This window comes from Hirundo rustica, chromosome 2 (genome assembly GCF_015227805.2).
Source record: "Hirundo rustica isolate bHirRus1 chromosome 2, bHirRus1.pri.v3, whole genome shotgun sequence".
NCBI classification, from domain to species: Eukaryota; Metazoa; Chordata; class Aves; order Passeriformes; family Hirundinidae; genus Hirundo; species Hirundo rustica.
The window spans coordinates 80,803,414-80,822,443 of record NC_053451.1 but is presented as its reverse complement, the minus strand read 5'-3'; the positions used below and the strand labels follow the sequence as shown (position 1 = coordinate 80,822,443).

Sequence of the window (19,030 nt, the reverse complement as noted above, 5' to 3'; positions counted from 1 at the left end):
AAAAGCCTACCAGTATAGGCATATTCTCTGGAATTAATTAAAAGTGGAGCTTTTTCACCCACAAATTTAACTGACCTTCTTGCCTGCATTTCAGAAACTACAACTGCAAATGCTGTCTGTATTAGCAATAGAATGCATTGAATGACAGTTTGATCCTTTATCTGAGCTATTAGAACAAAACAAAAGTGGTTATTAAAGTTAAGACTGACATTAGAGGTCAGTAATATTTGACATTTATATGAGACCAATTCTCAAAGAGCAGAAATAAACTCCACAGGCAAATGCCAAATACAAGCTCACCCTCCACTGGTCATGGCTAATAACCTGCCCATCACACCAGAGGACAAAAGGTGGCTGTACAATAGAGCAGCCAGTCACTAGAGATTTCCCAGGAAGCTTCACACAGCAGTTCTAGGCAGACTTGTGAGAAAGAGAGCTGATGGTACATTCCAGTACATATTAACAAGCTGTTGGGCTTAAAGTCCTGAATCCTGACTCCATTTGACAAACACATCTCCTGTTGAACTCAGCAGAAGCTCAGCAGGGCTCAGTCTGTGGCTCAAACAGGACTAGTCAGCAGGACAGCTATTTAGGAGTGATCACACTCGACCACTTTCCAATAGTTTTCCTCTTTAGCCTTCATCACTTAGGAGTTCACAAGGTCATTTCACTAATTATGGTGCCTATACATTTATCCGTGAAACATTTGTAGACTGAGATGCGCATTCAAATACACAGATTATGGTTATAATTGCAGTAGATTAGATGATTCCAAGCAAGTTAAGAGGAAGGAAGCAGGGAGAGGAAATCAAGCAAGGCAGAGATCCCAGTTTGTTTCTTTATTTACTCACACTAATCAGTTTCTATTACACAATGTGGAAAAAAAAAGTATTTCCAAATACTTCCATTATGCAGTCTGTTTTTCTACGGCTGTAATTATCTAAGGACATATGCATAGTAAGATCTGTAAGGAGGGTTAATACTCCCTCTCAGGTGGTATAGAGACTAATTTTCTAGCTATACTGATTGATCCAATAAAGGATTTTACCTCTATCTACAAACTTTGTCACAGGAAATTTACCAGTGAGGATTAGATTTTTCTCTAATAACCTCCAAGGCAAAATCTCACATGTGATTTCTCAGCAGGAGAAGCAAAAAAAATAGACTTGACTTCCTTTTTTCATTTTGCTTCTGGGCTAAGAGGTGCTACTGATTGCTTTAGCTTTATCCTAGAGTCACCCTTTGTGTTCCACCAAGGATGTCCTAGGATTTCTAGTTCCCACTGGAAAAGTTTGGTAGATCAGCCTCTCCTCTCTGCAGCAGTTTACCTCTAACACCAGGCACCAATGTTCAGCTGGGACAAAACATACATTCCATATAACATTTACTACGGTTCTGCCCCAGACTTGTGCCAGAGTAAATAAGTAACATGCATTTGCCACAATCAAAGATAAAAAAAATATTATGTTCAGAAAGTTAACAAAAAAAATAATAATAATAATTTTAAAAAAAACTCCTTGAGAGAATACAAATAGGAGCTAAAAAGATAAATACTGACAGTCCTCAGAGCCTCCACAATACTAGGGCAGTTGTCTGCTAGAGTAGAGGTGATAAAGCTCTCTTCTCTAGCCTGATAGACTTGAAGGCCTCAAAATCAACTACAAACAGAATCAGAAAATACAATGTGTGGAAAGAATGATTTTATTAATCTCCTCAAAAAAAAAAAAAAAAAAAAAAAAAAAAAAAAAAAAAAAACTCTAGGATAGGCCACTGAAAACAGAAGCATGCAGTACTGAGTAGCTAGGAGGAAGGTGTTTTGTTTGCCCTTACTGAAAAAAAACAAAAAAATATCGAAGTCTATCCCTGCCTCAGCCACACCATGACAGTCTGGTTTCATTTTCTGCCTCCAGCCATCAGCAGCCAGCAGTGCAAAGGTCCTCTCTTGATGGCCATGGTCCTTTTTTCCATTGTTGGTCTCTCAGGTTCAGATAACATTCTATTTTTGGAGAAGCAGACTTTCAGACCAAGAAATTAAAGTATTTGTAAAGGGCAGCTGGTGATATGCTGTATGCTTCTAATACAAGACCTTTGTGCAAGCTACAAAACATTTAATTCCCTCTTGCCTCATGTGTGTGGTTGTGTGTTGAAGAACCCCTAAATTTAAATAAAAAATGAAAGCATAATCATTACATTAAGACTAACTAATGTATTCTATGCCTTTATCACAAAAGTGTGTTTTCCAGGTGGTGATGTTTTTTCAGCTACTTTAATATCCTACTAAGAGTATCAAAGGAAGGATTAACATGATAGTGAGAATGGGGAAATATCAGGTTTAACACCAAAACTTTTAAATACAAATATTTATAGTCTAAAGTTTTAAATAATTGTTTGAATTTATAAGAGACTATTCAAAGCTGTAATTGAAAACTTTTGGAAATATTCATTATATTACCCACAACAATAATGGTAAGACTTGTAGAAGTTACTAAAGTTGCCAGCTTGGCACGTAAAAGTCAAGACAATGTCGTAGGTATATCTCTTCTGTGTATAACACTATTGGCAAATTGAATTTAGGAATTTATAGGAATGCACTAAGAATTTGATGATTTGTTTTACCTTCTCTAGAAATGTCATTCATGTAAGTGTCAGCAGATACTAAAATAGAAATTATTAAAGAGAGAAAAAGCTGCAGAACAGCTGAAACTGTCACCTCCCTGTATCTCTCTTTCAGATTTTCAGTTTGGAAGATCTGGATTCATCCTGCCTTTCCTCATTGCTTTATACAAGACGATGTTCAAACTGGGAAAATTAGAAATAATCTCTAAGTCAAACAGTGTCTGAAATCTGTCCACAAATCGGTTCTCATTCTCCAACCTAAATTTCATGGCCCACAGAATAACAGTATCATTCTTGCACAAGTGATCAAAAGTTAGGAGGAGCTCGTCCAGGAATGGATGGTGGTAAACTACATCGGCAGCCATAATGTAGTCAAAGTGACAGGAAGACCTAGGAAAGTTCTTTTCCAGATCAATTCCCCAAGACAACTCCTTAACACAAGGCTGGTGCTTGCATTTCTGCTTTGTGTTTTGGAGAACGTTGTGCTGAAGGTTTCCCAGTAGTTCTGGCAAATCTGTGGCAGTCACAAAGGCACCTGTGACACAGAGAAAACAGATATAATATTTGAATATCCATCAACACTTGAGTAAAAGCCCATTCACAAAAGCCACTGCACAAGGAACTGGTTTTATTGGGTAACTCTCACTGAAGGCAATTAAAAAATGTAGATGCTCCAAATAACTCTTAGACATTGTGCTTAAAATAAATATTTGCTTCCTCATATTTCTACTCTACAGATTGCCATCTAAATGCAGCTGGTGGGGAGAAATCAGATATTTACTGTATCTTGATATCACATTGGTTAGAAGTACAGTGGCTGACTAGGGATTGATGAATACCAATTACTGAATCCAAGAAGTCAGCATGAGCTTTAAGCATTACCTCAGGTTCTTCCCTTCCCACACAAAAAGAAGCTTTCTTAGACTACCAAAAACTAAAGTCCTGTTAAAATGCAGAACCCACCGACCTAGATTACTCTTGAAGATGAATAGGGTGCCATGACGAAGATGAATAGGGTGCCATGACAGAAAATACAGCGTCTGTAGCAGAAAGATCAAGTTGCTGAAGGAAAATACTGAAACACAAACGGATAGAAGGTGACCTGGCATCCAAGAGCTATTTGGTCAAAGGAAAGGGATGCACTGGTCATACCTACAACTGGCTCAATCTATTTGCCACTCACATTCTGTGAAGCTACTAATTTCTTATTTTAATCCCGTTAACACAGTTAATGACAACTTATCTAGTGGGATCTCCTTTATAGTATCAATACACTCCCAGGTAAAAAAAAACACCAAAGCATGTTTCAAAACAAGCCTTTTAGAATTTACTGTTTCTTGCTCTGGGAAGCTTTCAAACAACAGTTTATTAGAAGAACCAAGACACATCCTTTTTCCTCCGCTATTCATCTGAGAGGTGTTTCCAAGAGCATAAGAGAAATATCACATACTCACCCAACAAGCTGGCTACTATGGAGACCAAGCCAGTTCCGGCTCCAATTTCAATCACATTTTTGTCAACCAAATTGCACTGTTTAGAATTAGTTTCCAAAAAATAACATAGAACAAGAGCCTGTAGGGGAGGAAATTCATTAGTATACTGAACAAATTCATGAAATAAATCCCTTTACTAAATATGAATTGTCATTTAAAAGCAAGCAAAAAAATGTTGCCTGTTCAAATGAGCAATATTCATTCAAGCGCTATCCCTAAAGGACCACAGCTCACTATGATCTTTGGGCTCCATAGGTCACAAAATAAATGCTACATCATGCCTCCATATAGGTCTGTGAATTACTACAGCCAGAAGGAACAACTGCAATTAGATAATCTGTTGTCACAACAAGACGTGATTTAAAATTCCAGTCACCAATTCCTGCTTATAACTGAACTTACTTCTGGTTGAGATAAAATATATCCTTCAAAAAAAGATCTTGATATAAAGACTGTCTCTGAGAGAAAATCCAAAACAACCCTTGTTAAGTTCTTCCAATAGTCAATTATTTCTGATAATAATTAATTACTGTTAGGGTTCAAAAGGAACAAATAGATGTACTCCCTTTTCTTGTGGTTCAGTTTGTTTGCACTTTCTATTTGCTTACCTTGTTAAGCTTAGCAAACTTTCATAGTAAATATAGCCACAAGGAGAATCTGCAATGGACTCCTTACACATGTATAGATAAATTGATTAAGTATCAGTTAATCTTAAAGTGATTAAGAATCTTATTAACTTTTCTGCCCTGTCTCACATTGACCGGTGAGTTTTAGTTCACTGGTGAAATAGAAATTGCTAATTTCATTTCTCTCATATTTTCCATATTTTCTTCCATATTTTTTTTCAGACTTTGATAGTTATATAGTCTCCATTGACAAACAGGATGATTGCCACATCTCACAATACAGATGACCATATGGAAAGGCAATTATTAGTGGCTTGCTCTGGCACAGCAAAATTAGTTTTGCTTTTAACTAATTAAGAATGAGAAGGAAAGGAACAGGAGGACTGCTGACCCAATGTTAACATTCTAGAAAATCAAACAAAGGTTTTGTTTTCTACCTCTAATTCAGAGCACAGAAGAGAAGGTAATGCAAACTTACACATATCACTTAATCAACAGCACTTTGATATAGAAATCAGTCTGTGAGAACCAGGAATAATTAAAGTCAGGTTCCTAAAGACTGGGTCTGATTTTTGACATTATATTGACATTATATTTGACCTTATATTAGGCTTTCCTCCTAGTTGCATTAATTCCTATAATTCCTTCCCTCAGGGTTTTGCCGTATTCTGTTGTAGAAACTGGCTGGCATAATCAAAGTTTCTGAAGGTCAAATCAGGGAAACTTTGAAATCTGCATTCCTTTCCATAAAACATGCAGAAGCTTTACTTTCCTTAAAGTTTCTGCAATCTCAACAAATTTGGCTGATATTTTTCAGAAGATTTCAAGTAAAGCTAGATGGAAGTGGAAAGGAGAATATTAAGAGACAAAGATCAAAGGGTTGTCTTCCTTCCACAACAAAACTAACTAAGCCCCTATTTAAAAAAAAAAAAAAAAGTTTTCATTGAAGTCCATGATACTGTGCAAATAACTGGTAGTCAGCCAAACTTTCCATGAAGACATGCACTAAGATCACTAAAACATTTTGTACAGATGACTGGTCCAGGTCTCCTAAAACCAGGAATATCATTTGGACTTCAAAACAGAAGAATAGGAAAACTATTCTCAGCTGAACTATGGTCATACTTCTGAAAAACGGTATGATCTTAGGAGACTGAGGCAGTTGGGAAAGAAATGGAGCATCCTGGGTCTCTCCTATAGGGACACAAATTTCTTTGTGCATCGTGGCCACTCCCTGGAGATTTATTTCAGTCTCAATTATTTCAAAACAGTAAGTCTGTTGCATTGTACAGATTCAAAACCTGAAGAAGACTCCTTGGACAGTGAATGTGTTGGTGGTTCTTAAATCAAGAGCCAAGGACAATGGTTCTCTCCAACTAGATTTCTAGCTGTTTAAGAAACTGAAAGCTCCAGCTGAACATTTTCCCATGCCCATGTATTAGCAAGGTAAATTTGTTCCTTACATGAGTAGGTTGAATAGCTTCTATGAGTGCTAACACCTTGTGAGCTCGTATCATGGTTGTTTCCGCAACCTGGATCTGCCTGCTACACAGCCATCTGTATTTATAAAATGTACAGAAATGCAATAATCATAAAACTGCCATATTTCTTTCAAAATATGCTTATAATTGGCTAATAGGATTAAAAATTACTGGCAAGCAAGGAAGGGACACAAGATCACACACCTTGTGTGATTGGGGCACACACAAGAAATAGCAAGTAAGCTTCGAGAAACATGAATCCACACAAAACCAGGTTGAATTCAGGTTTGGGATTCTCATAACAGAGAAGCACGTAGTTATTTTCTTGGGTTTATAATATATAAAACCCTGTATTTATTATACAAAACAAAATTTAAAATGCTAGATGGCTCCAAAAATGAAAAATAACACTACAAAAATATTGTACCGATGGCCAGACGACTGCCCCATAACAATCAGTGGCTTCTGTAATTCTTATCTCATGGCCGGCAAAGTGAAAGCCTTCCCAGGTCTTATAAGCTATCAGATCAGGAAAAAAACGCCTCCCCATGATTTCTGCAACTATCTGTTCATCTTCTTTTTCCCCTGGAAGGAAAAGTATAGAAGGTCAAAGAGGCTGAGTGCACTGATAAAGAAACTACCAATTCATATTGAAAAGTTTATTTGGAAGCAAAAATGTTAATTACATCTGTGAATAAAAGACAGTTCACCATTAATGGTTAGCATGATACACAGCAATTCTCCTGAATTCTAACTGAATTTTTTAGTGTGTGACTAAATAACTTCTTTCATGTTTTGCTGAAGCAGCCAAATTCATAAAAAGTAGAGAAGGGGAATGTTAGCATACAAAAGGAAATTTCTGAACTTCTTTTTCCCTTCAAGAACAGCTGTCCTAGTACAGACACTCACAGTCTTATGCACTTGGATTTTTCATTGTTCTCCATATCCTTTTACTGTTCACTTTCCCCATATTATGGTTCCTTTTGACAGTAAACAAAAGGAACCAGAATATCATTTATAAGTCTGTCACAAAACTTGTGAAACAGATCCTAGCAACACAAATTATGATAGACAGGAGTGAAAGCATTTATGTTGTCAGGAAAGCTTATCCACCCACCCAACAGAGCCCTGTCAGAGGGATTCTTTCCAGCTGGCTTGATATACTGAATGCCATCCCTGTTGCTAAGCAAAGAATATTTATGATAACTAACAAAATCCTAGATAATAGTTCTAACAGAAGAGGATTCACTCCTTTTTAGCAGAATACCAAGCTAGTTTCAGTTTTGCCATCATCACACAAAACTGCATTACAGTGTCAGGAAAAACAAAACATAAACGTGAAGCTGTCTAGAGCATTTTCTTAGCAAAGTCTAGATTCATTCCAAGTTTTCACAGAAATTTTGCTTTCATTGTCAACTATGACCTGTTGGCAAACCAGAGAAAGATAAACATGTTTTCAAGCTACACCTTATAGAAAGCAAGCTAGAGATTTAGATAACTTGGTTACTGCCTTGTCCAAAGCGGAGTTTCTGTATCAAGCCTGCAGCTCCCATCAAAATCACAGATATTAATTTTGGGATCTGCTGGCTGTTGAAAATGAAATCATTTATGCATTTGTCAGCATAAAACACTTTGCTCTACTGAAGATTCTTCACATTTTCTTCCCCCTCGAATCACTGCAGTCACAGGACACAAAATTCCTAAGTGATGTCATTTATTTTGCCATATGCCTCAGTATTTTTATTGTTATAACTTATGGACAAAGTCTGTCTTCCTCCCTTGTGATACAAGGCTCAAGGAGCAAAAGCAGGGATGAACAATGAAAGAGATGATACCAAACAAAAAGACATTAGGAAGCTGCTCAGGCTCATTAGACAGTGTTCTAAGCTTGTAACACAAATCTCAGCATTTCAGGAATATAGAGAATAGCAGCAAACAAGGAAGAAAAACCAAAAATATTTGATTTGGATATGTTGACACTAAGACACAAAAGCACAACAAAAACTGACTAACCAACCACAGTACTTGTAGAATTTATTGCGGGGGGGAGAACCCTAATCATAAGACACAGTAAAATTAAAAATAATACCATGCATATATTACTGGAAAAATCAAGTTTTCATACATTTTATAAGTGTAACTAAAGTAAAATGCTCAACATTGAAATGATGGTATTTTAAGATGTTGGAAAACAAGCAGTGTGTGTCAGCCTCTTCAAGCCTCTAATGTTAAGCTGAGAGAAAACACATGCATCACTATGCCTGTAATCAGGGAGCTCTTGACAAACATGAGCTAACTGCCAGGGAAATGCTGCTTCAGGGAAAAATTAATCTTCCTCTTATGAAAGAAATAATAAAAAGCTGTCTTATTACACATATTATAAGTGTATTTAATAGATCATCCTGTTTCCAAGCATACCAGATATAGCTTGCTTTTAATCTTCTCCGATTGCTTAGAGCAGTCTGATCTTGTTCTGTGATCATTACTAGCTGTGGAAGTAAAAGCTATTCTTTCTATTGCCTTTCAATTACAACCATTTTTCTTGATTCTTCCTCCCTTGACATCTGTTTTGGATTCAATTTTGCTGAGAAGCTGGTAACTTATTAGGTCTTAACTGATAAAGCTCCTGTGAGAACATCTGTAAAACTTTAGCAGTATTACAGCTGCCCCTCTAGCACTCAATAAACATTTCCCACCTATTCCCTACAGGACCAGAAAACTTTCTACTTCAGGTTTGCATAGCACCTACACAAACAGAGTTTGTAAGCCACTACTCTCTTCCTGAGCACTGTCTGCACCCCTGAAAGAAGAATCCCAAATCTCTTGATCAATAACACCACTTGAATTTTTTGCCCATCTTATCCTTTTGGTAATCTTCCAAGGTGGCTTATCTTGAGAATTTTTTTTTTTTTTTTCCTTTAAGCAAACACTACTATTGTGAAGAATCAAAAAATATCTGTTTCATCAGAGTTACCATATGTTAGACAAAGCCCAAAGGAGAAACTTTATCAGAACCAGGATGCTAATGACCCTGACAAAGAGTGCTGACAAAATACGGAGTGCAGCATTTTAGTCATTCGCTTATTTCGTACAAGTTTCCCTTTGAACCACAAAAAAATACTCCTCTGTTTGCTGCTTTTTATCTTTCAGAACGACTTCTGGTGGGAGTACACAAAAGGAAATAAGTCTGAAACTGCCCTCTAAGCAGTGACAATAGAAAAATAAAGGACTAGTAGGAAATCTTTAAATTGATGCAAAAACTGTTGTAAGAGTAAGTAAAATCCAAGCAAGATGAATTCTTTTAATACCTGAAATCATTAAGAAAATTCTGCTGGTACTTTGATCAAACTAGTTCCTTGATAAGAGATAAGGGGGATATTCTCCTGGAATTGTTTACCTCTATGTTAGTGAATATTCTCTTGTTCAGAAAAAAAGTCCTGAAGTTATGAGTCAATGAATGGGCTCTAATGGCATTTTAAGACAAAGAGAGATGGTTCATCAGTAGAACAGGGTAGGATAGGAGAAGAGGAGACTTGACTGACCTGGCTATCAATTCTTGTAGGAAGGGAAGTGCTCAATGGGCATTTCCAGCAATACTACTGGAGTACAGATACTGAACCATTAGAACTTTAAAGTCTCCGAGGACTGACTCCTTCCTTCTTCACAGAGCCAGAAGAAGACAAACACACAGGTTGTGTTTGACCAGATGGATTTGCCCTTACCTCTCTTCTGTGATGTGGAGAAGCGTGGAAATGGTGTACACACAGAGCTCTTTTCTTCAGCCTATTTATCTATTTGCATGAGCAAACACAGAAACCACTGAAGTTTCTAGTGCCAGAACCTTATTTACAGTAAGATGAGGCAGTTTGATCCTGTCGAGGTAACATATAGAAATTGAGATAATTTTTCTTAGTGATAGAGAGGATACTCCTTTATCTTGAACTTGTGTACAAAAAGTTACCATCTGTAGATGCCCCAAACTGTTCAAGAATATCTTAAAGTTTCTTAAGATTTTTGCCTGATAAGGTAATTACTTACAGTGTTCTTTGGAATATTTTAGATAAAGCATTGTTTATCATAGAAGTCTAACATCTTTGGAGCATGTTCCATGAGCTCCAAATTTTACATTAATATCAGGACTGGGGGAAAACCTCATGTACTCTTGACACATCTTGCACTGAATCAACTATATTAAATGAGGATAAACATCATTCTCAAAGGCAAAGCAATAGAAATGCAAACAAAGTTTTCCAAATAGATGTACTAATCATGTGGAAGACTGAAGTTGTGAAGTTAGTGGCAGGTTAGTTAGAAAAACGTGTGTCAAGCTGCAAAATCCTGTGTAGGGAACCAGAGCATTTTGCTGACACATTCACAGGTCATGGTAAACAAATGTTAAAATGTTATATGTTAGAACAAAACCTGAAGAAAGAAAATTGTGTGAGTTCTGCTAAGAGAAGGCTGGAGAAGTCCTTCAAGTAGGGAAGGGAAGGTAGAAGGAAAATAACAGGAAATAGACCAGGTCAGAATGGAACAAATTACAAACTGCAGCATCTTTTTCTACAGCAATGAAGGCAATTTTTACGTGCACAATTTTGCCTAGAATGAGTAGTAGTATTACCTGTTTAGAAACAAGCTACATGATTAGCTATTTACACCTCTTGTCACATAAAATCACATCTGGAAGTGTACAGCTGCATCAGAAATGGCAAACTAAAAATTCAGTTGGGTGTCTTCCATCACTTAAAAGCGTATGTCAAATCCCTCACTGCATCCCTAGTGATACTGCCTACAATATTGTATTCTCCACTGAATAAAAAGGGAGCAGAGTCAGGCACTGTAAAACAGCATGTAGAATGCAGAAAATGCAGCAAAGACAAGGGGGCTAAATCAAAATTATATTTTAGAAAAATTACCACTATCTAGATACCTGAACTAAAACACAGTTAAAACATTAAAAGGACCCTTCCACTACGAAAGCTGTAAAGAATATACTAGCACTCAATATCTCCATTTTCAGACTCATTCACAAAAAACACATAAAGTAACAAAACATACTCCAAGTACTTTGCTAGTGGATTGGAAGAAGCATTCATTCAGAAAAAATGTTTTCAATCACTGATTCATGGGAACAGCCTACAGGGAAGAAAAAAAACATATTAGTCTCTTCCAAGTGTTGGCCAGACTCTGCTTAATCTCAGGAGGTCAAATGGTGTCACAGCCCAATGTCATAAGGAAATAAGATCCAGTCATCTTCTGCTTCTCTCCTGCTTTGATGGATTTTCTCCAACTGGCAAAAGGAATGAAATCCAAGGCTTCAGTGTGAACTTGACCTAACAAAGTTCAGCCCTACAGTAACATATTCTCCCATCTTCAGAAGCAGTATACTCTCACCTGTAGAGTTTAGGTTTAAGGTTTACCACTTATACTTATCCTTACAAATATTTTAACACCATGCATCAACAGCTGTGAAGATGGTTCCTCTATGACTTCTCAGAAATTTCCCCCTCAAAGGAGGACTAACTTTGCTGATATTATTGATTGAGTAATGCTACAGAGTTTCCAAGGGATTCCAAGAATTCATAATATTGAGAATTCTTCAGATCATCCCCCATTCTGGACACACAGGAGTGGAGTCATCCAAATGAAATATTTAAGATGTATTTTATTTATATAATGGGGAAATTATATATATATAATATATACTTCTTATATTAAAAACATATTTTATAGCTATCTATATATTCCAAAGTCAAGAGGATACCTGCAAAAAGATCTGTAAGGGAACAAACATGACACCAGTTCTGTGACTGTAAGAGATGACTGGAAAAGAGTTACATTACTCCACTGATAGAAATCATCTGAAAGTATCTCAATAAATCCATATGGGTATTTCCAATGGCTCACACCAAGTTTATCCTAAAACTACATAAAGGTCACAATAATAAGGGACTCTGGACTCTCAGAATTTTTACTGAGCTACTGACATGTCAGAATCAGAGCCCTAGTCCTACAAGCACTACAGATGGCTCAGTGGAAACATACAAAATCCTGAATCACAATGCAGTCTGTAATTTTCAGGCAGCATCTCTTTAGTATCTTTATTTCATTCCACTTATTTCTATTTTATTCCAATTCAGCCTAAGGGCCCTTACAAGAAGGTATTAGGAGGGAAAGCTAATCATGCTCTTGACTTCACAGAAGTCAGATGTAACCTACACCTTTCTAAGAATGTAAAGCAAAGTACCACTCCAGTATGTCTAAACAGCACAGTAAATTTTTCCTTACTTCATCCCTACCTACAAAAAGGGATATCATCACGTAAGTGTAGGCATTCCACTACATTCATTACAAGCTCAGTCTGCTGAAGTGATGGCAATGAAGGCATGTATAATATTGATTGATCTGAGATACCATGTCAGGGTAACAAAATGCTTGCAGCTTTATACTTTGAAATGCAGAAATACAAAACTGCCATCCACTGGCAGCCTCTTCTCAGCCAAGAGGCAAGATGCACTTAGCCCAGAGCATGAGGACACAAGAACAGAAGGGTTTGCTCGCAGTATCCAGTCTATGTATTTACCCAGGCTTGAGAGGTGTGTTTGCAATTTCAAATTTACACTACTGATATCCCAGCACTATCCAAGTCAAAGGTCAACTAAAAACCATTAAATGGCTGAAAATAGAATACTCTAGTCATTTTATCTCACATAATGAATTCAACTTTGCCAAGTACTTCTCTTGTTACTTCATCATGTTTGTCTGTCATTGAAAACATTTCCAAATCTAGGCTCAGAAGCTATTTATTTCTAAAAATAACTAAATTATTTCCCTTTGAATACAAACCAGACTCTGTTCTTAAATTAAATGGTCTAATATACATTATAAAAGGCAGCTAACCTCCTGGCAGATAGGAAGAGACCCCCAAAAATGCTGTCAGTATTCACCTACCAATAATTCTGGATTTCAAAAATAGTCTTTTGCATAGAGGACCTAAAAGTAACCTAACAACACCAACCCATGCAGCCATGCCATTTTCTCACGTGAGATATATTATTCTCATGTATTTTCTCAGGTTGAGATATATTATTTATTGTCAAAATGCAGCTACTGCAAAGGCTAAAGAAGTGAAAATAGGAAAGATGGGTACATGGCTAAGAGGGAAGAATAAGTTACATACTTCCCTACAAAGGTAATGTATGCTTTGATTATTTGAGTGTTGCCTCCAACTTCTGTTCTATCCATACACAAGAAGTTTTCACTTGAGTTTAGCAATGCCTTTAGCAAAGATGTTGTGTCTACTTATTGAGGAGAGAGAAAGAGAACAGAGAAGTGTTAAATTAATGAGGTGGCCCATCAGGAAACCAGGATTGCAAGAATTCTCCTAGAAGGACAACAAGCAAAGAAAAGTCCAACTACAAACTGAGAACTCAGTTGTGAAGAGGCAGACTTGGGGTCCATACTCAGGTCCCAGGATGTTTTTTACATTTTACAACAAAGTCTTTGAAGTCAGTGAAAAAGTGTCAGTGCAGAAGAGAATGAGAGAGATGCTTCTTATCTTGAGAAGGAAATATGAATGAGATGCTACATCACTACCTCTTCCCAGCTGAGTTATCTTAAATCATAAGTTACAGGGTTAGGTTGTTTTTCACTTGGCTCCATTCCAAGTATGCCCTATTTAAGGCACCGCTCTGGACTCCACCAAGATTCTTGAAATTATGGCAGGAATTGCCATCAATTAGGACATCTGCCAGGCAGAGCAAGTAGAAGGAGTGCATCCCTTCTAAAATGTCAGGAGTTATGAGAAGGTTACTAGGTCAGCATTTTCTCAGATATTTATGGATTAGAAACTGAGCCGTGGCCAAGTGAAATGAGACGATAGACTGTCAAGGACAAGTACACCTTGCAAACTTGTTCTTCTCTTTTTGTCTCAGAGATAAAATTATTCTGGGGTGAATTTACATAGTGCAAATAGGGTAATTTAGTACCCCAAGAAATTAAGACAGGAGTGGCAGCATCTGGTCTCAGAAACATTTAGCCAAGGAGAGTTAAAGCTAATACAAGAAATTATGTAGGAAAGAAAGACAGACATCTAACAATGCAAGCGTGGAGAACTGATTGATTAAAGCTACAAAAGGAATGATCAGACTGGGTGAGGACTGACCTGTAAACTGAGAACCAGTAGTAATGGGAATCACGAACTAAAATAAGGAGTTTTAAACTGGAGAATGTATGAGAAGTAAATTAATAAGCAAAGGAGAAGGCACCAAATATAAAGAGCTCAGACTGTGAGGGTGATACAACACTGGAAGAGGTTGCTCAGAGAAATTGTGGATGCTCCATCCCTGGGAGTATTCAAGGCCAGGTTGGATGAGGCTTTGAGCAACCTGGTCTAGGTGTCCCTGCCCATGGCAAGGGGTTTAGAGCTAGATGGTCTTTAAGGTCCTTTCCAACCCAAACCATTTTGTGAGTCTATGATTTCAGTCTATGACTGAAACTTGCTAAGAAACCAAACTGGAATAAGAACCCTGAAAAACAAATATTGAGACCAGGAAGGTGAAATAATGAAATAAGAATGGGGAACACAGTAGAGAAAAGGGATGAGATCAAGGAAGGCACAGGCTCAGACTAATCAAGCAGGCAAAACTCCATGCATCAGGTTCAGCACTCTTCCACCACCAGACCCTGGCACAGAATTTAAGATGGTAAAGTCTATAAAGGTATCAAATTTTCCATTGATATGTCCTCATTCTCTTTGGCTAATGTTTATAGACATGGAAGAAAACTACCTGGCTCTACACAGACCACAACTCAGCTGAGATTTTGAACAAAAATATTATGAAAAATAAAACAATTTTTCAAATGTCCTCCTTTTGCACTCAGCTGTAGAACATAAGTAGACCCCATCACAAAACATGCATTTGTCCTAATACCTTGCCTACTCCTGGTGACCAGCAAAAAGGAGGTTATTTATGAAGCTTTAGAATCCTCACAGATAGGGAGCCATGAAAGTACTTAGGAAACACTGTCAACAACCCATGAAGGTATTTGAAGGTAGGGTCTGAGGCTGTCTAGAGAGAATTCAAGCTTGTAATAACCAATTCTCCTAACTGACAGCCTGTAAAAAAAACTCTCTGAAAAGTTTGATCATAGTCACAGCTTCATTCCAGACACAGGCAAGTAACTGGAAGACAGATGCCAGGCACCAGCAGGAAACTGCCAGGACAAGAATATGCAGGTACCACACATTTGAAATACCATGTGCATTGCTGGCATACTACAACAGGAATATCTGTTGCATTTTCTGTACAAATGCCATAAACACCATTCTTCACAAAAAAAAAAAAAAAAAAAAAAAAAAAAAAAATTAGAAGATACTTCAATGTCAGCAAGACATTTATTCTTTATATTTGATAATATTTTTAAGTGTAACAAGGAAACACAGTGAGATAAGAAACATTTTACCTTCTTGTCTTTCAGATTCTCTGACCCATTTATTTTGTGGATGGCTATGCTGTGATGATGTCAGATCCATACTGTGCCACAAACCCTAGGACAGAGAAACACAAGTCTGTCTCAATAAAATTACTTTATTTCTTCTTTCACACATAACCTTCATTAAAAACAAACAAACAAACAAAAAACCACCCACAAACATGTATTATGCTACAATTTACTTCTATTGATAATAAAGACATGAAGACACATAAGTATCAATATTCAAGGCATAAAAGTACAAAACACAGCAAACTAGTTCAACCAAACAAAAGCTTTGATTAATGTTTAATTAATGTTCAGAACGATTTTATGAAATTTTAAAGTTAGAATCAATTTAAATCAGGTTTAGCAGGCTTATAAAATTGAAAGGAAAGGCAGAAATAAATTCCTGAAAGAGAAGAAAAATTGTACCTATATGACCTAATCTTGTTTGAATTAATTGGCTTGGAAGGAAAGGAAACAATCTAATAGTAAAAGCTGCACATGAGAATAAGGGAACAGGATCTACCAATAACAAGCTGAACAGAAAGCATATGTGCCTATATGAACAAAGTACATGCTGGAGAAAAAAAAGTAGTAGTAAAAGTGTAAAGTAAAAGAAGACAATACAATTTTCAGCTGTCTTTAGAAAAACAAACAGATAACCAATAGACTCCAATTTTTGATATTTTACAATCAGAAAGAACACTGAGTTCACAGGGGAAATAATAATAATAATAATAATAAAATAAAAATAAAATTAAAAATAAAACAACCACCATATGGTGCTTTGATTATTTTTGATAGTTTCATATGATTTTTAAAAGTCCACTCTTATGTGGAAATCTGTCTGATTTTCGCCAGGATGGTTACAGGCAGCATACAGTTAATAATCTACAGAATGTATAAACACCCAATAGGGATGTAATTAAATAAGGCAATGACTAAAAGAATATCTTTCCTTAGTGGGACTAAACAATAAAGAAAGAAAAAAGAAAGGACAACCAAAATAAAAATACATACTGAATATCAAATCATCCTCACAGTGCAAAGTCTTCAGCAGGTTTTTCTCTCAAAACTTCAGGATAAAGAGGACAGTATGGAACAACCCTCTCCTGTTCGTGAGGATGCACCTTACTCTCTTGACTTCACATTACAAAAGGTACACAGGTTTAATGTTTAACTTTACTACTGCAATACCAGCAGCCATTATCCTGTTCAAAGGAGAAAATAACCTAGGGGCTTTCTACATGTCACCATAGCACACAGAACGAAAATATTGCCGTTATATTGATGTCTATACATGAACTTAGCAATAGCAACATCATTAGATAGGCAACAGAAAAGAAGCTCAGTGGGATTCAAAGTCTTTATATGCACCTTCAGAATAACAAGTAGCATAAGAAACTACGGGGATATTAAGCAGAAAATGTTGCACACATTCATCAGCTTGTTGACTACACCAGAAGTATTAAAATTGACAGATATTCTTCCCATTAGAAGACAAGATTAAAGCTAAAGTCACCCTACAGGACAAAGCCTTTGTGGTTTGTGGTTCTCTAAATTTTTTTGTCATTCTAAAAATAGCCTGAGGTGCGCTGAACTATGCAGCAACCTAAAATAGTCCCACTTGAGCAATCGGGAGCGCTACAAGCAACTGAACAGCGCAGAACAGCTCAGTTACACTGTTTAAGGTGAATGATACAAATTTAGTACAAAAGACAGACACACGGGAAACACCGCTGGCATCCACCACATTTCAATGTTACCTGAATCTCCCGCAGCTTTCCAAGGACGGTGTTCCAACACTGAAGCCCTTATCTTGCCGGTGGCTTCCCCCCAGACAGCCGCGGGCTGTTCCGAAGCCTGTGTCACACGTTTGCCGACATCCCCACACCGGGAGCAATCACAAATCCCGACAGCTGCAGCCCGAGCACAAAGAGGGCACCGCACTGCCCTGACGTAAGGGAGCAATTTTGTAACAGCAAGAGGCGCCCACTCAGGGCAGCTCCAACCACCGAGAAACCGACTTGGGAGTGCTGTTTACAAAATAAATAGCGGCAGAGTGCTAGCAACTCCTCGCTGTCGCTAAAAAGTAACCGAAGAGCACAGAGTCATTCTTCAGAGACAAAAGGGTCTCCCAAGAGAAAAATTTACCAAGGGGCAGGGGTGCTTTTTGCAGCTGCAGTAGGGGAATGCATGCTCCTGTTGGAATGCAGATCTGTGACAAGGCACACAACCCCCCAAATCCTAACCCTACAACACAGCTGTCACCCTGCAAAAATATAAACATACCACTCCTCCATATCCAAGATGTCCATTCACTCAACAGACTGGAAACACTGTTGTGGGACCGAAGACAGGTACCTAAGACTTCTCTTTTTTAGACCATGATCAATTCAGGACAGGAGCAAAAGCTCTCATTTTACACATTTTTTAGAAAAATTAGACTTCAACCTTAAATGGGTTTTCTAAGCGTTACCAAAAAATAATAAATTATTGTTTCAAAATACTTTTTGTATTATACTTTTAAAGTAAAATTCAGTAATGCTAATGAGTGATTTATAAAATAGGGCTTTAAACTGGCTGGACAGACTGAGAATTTGCTTAAAATGTTACAATCTTTTGGAAAAGTAGTATCAAAAGGGATGGTTTTCGCCCAGTATAAACTGTACATGAAGTATTAGACTCCCTGCAATTTTAAGGGCCAAATCCTACCCATTTCACCTCATCCCCTCACCCATTTAGGGGAGGATAATGTCTCATACAAAACTTTAATGTATGGACTTGGATTTCAAATAATGAAACAAATAGAAATGTAGTAGAAGTATCAAATGAGAACATACACACACACACACAAGCACAAAAAAAAAAAAAAAAAAAAAAAAAAAGGCAAAAAGGACTAAAATGTATGTAACATAACAACACAAGTAAGATGGGTAGATTTCCATGCTTTTCCTCCTTAAGACCCAGGAGTTGGAAATAAATTCTGCACTCAGAGAATAGAGGCATGAATAGAGGCAATGTGATTTAAGTCTCAGTTTCACATCATTCCACACAAATTAACCCAATGTGAGTGCTGCAACCGGTAGATACCTCAGAGCATCACCTTTGCAAATACTTTCTTTGTACATAGTCATGTAACTCCAAATCTAGAAACATGTCTTTTACAATCAGAGCATACACAATTACTGCACATTGGATTATAGAGGGACTTACTGTACTGTATGTTTTTCTGCAGATTTTTTGAGGGTTTGCATCATGTCTCTTCAATAAACATTACTCTGCACATAAAACTTTCAAGACAGGCTTAGGAAAGGGAAGAAGAAAAGCAAAA

The 19,030-nt window shown here is 37.1% G+C and overlaps 1 protein-coding gene across 2 annotated transcripts; it reads right to left on the bottom strand.

Annotated features, from left to right (window-relative positions):
* Window positions 1–1,761: 1,761 nt before the first annotated feature.
* Window positions 1,762–17,590, bottom strand: LOC120749680 (protein-lysine methyltransferase METTL21E-like). Of its 2 annotated transcripts, XM_040057347.2 has the most exons (5): window positions 17,463–17,590; window positions 15,682–15,766; window positions 6,644–6,801; window positions 4,071–4,188; window positions 1,762–3,151 (listed from the first exon to the last, which is right to left on the bottom strand). In XM_040057347.2, the coding sequence occupies exons 2-5, from the start codon at window positions 15,749–15,751 to the stop codon at window positions 2,736–2,738; spliced, it is 762 nt and encodes a 253-aa protein (XP_039913281.1). In that variant the 5' UTR covers window positions 15,752–15,766; window positions 17,463–17,590; the 3' UTR covers window positions 1,762–2,735. The 2 variants fall into 2 exon arrangements, with proteins under 2 accessions (XP_039913281.1, XP_039913282.1); XM_040057348.1 differs by lacking the exons at window positions 15,682–15,766; window positions 17,463–17,590 and adding an exon at window positions 6,199–6,292 and having other exon boundaries at window positions 6,644–6,794.
* Window positions 17,591–19,030: the final 1,440 nt, after the last annotated feature.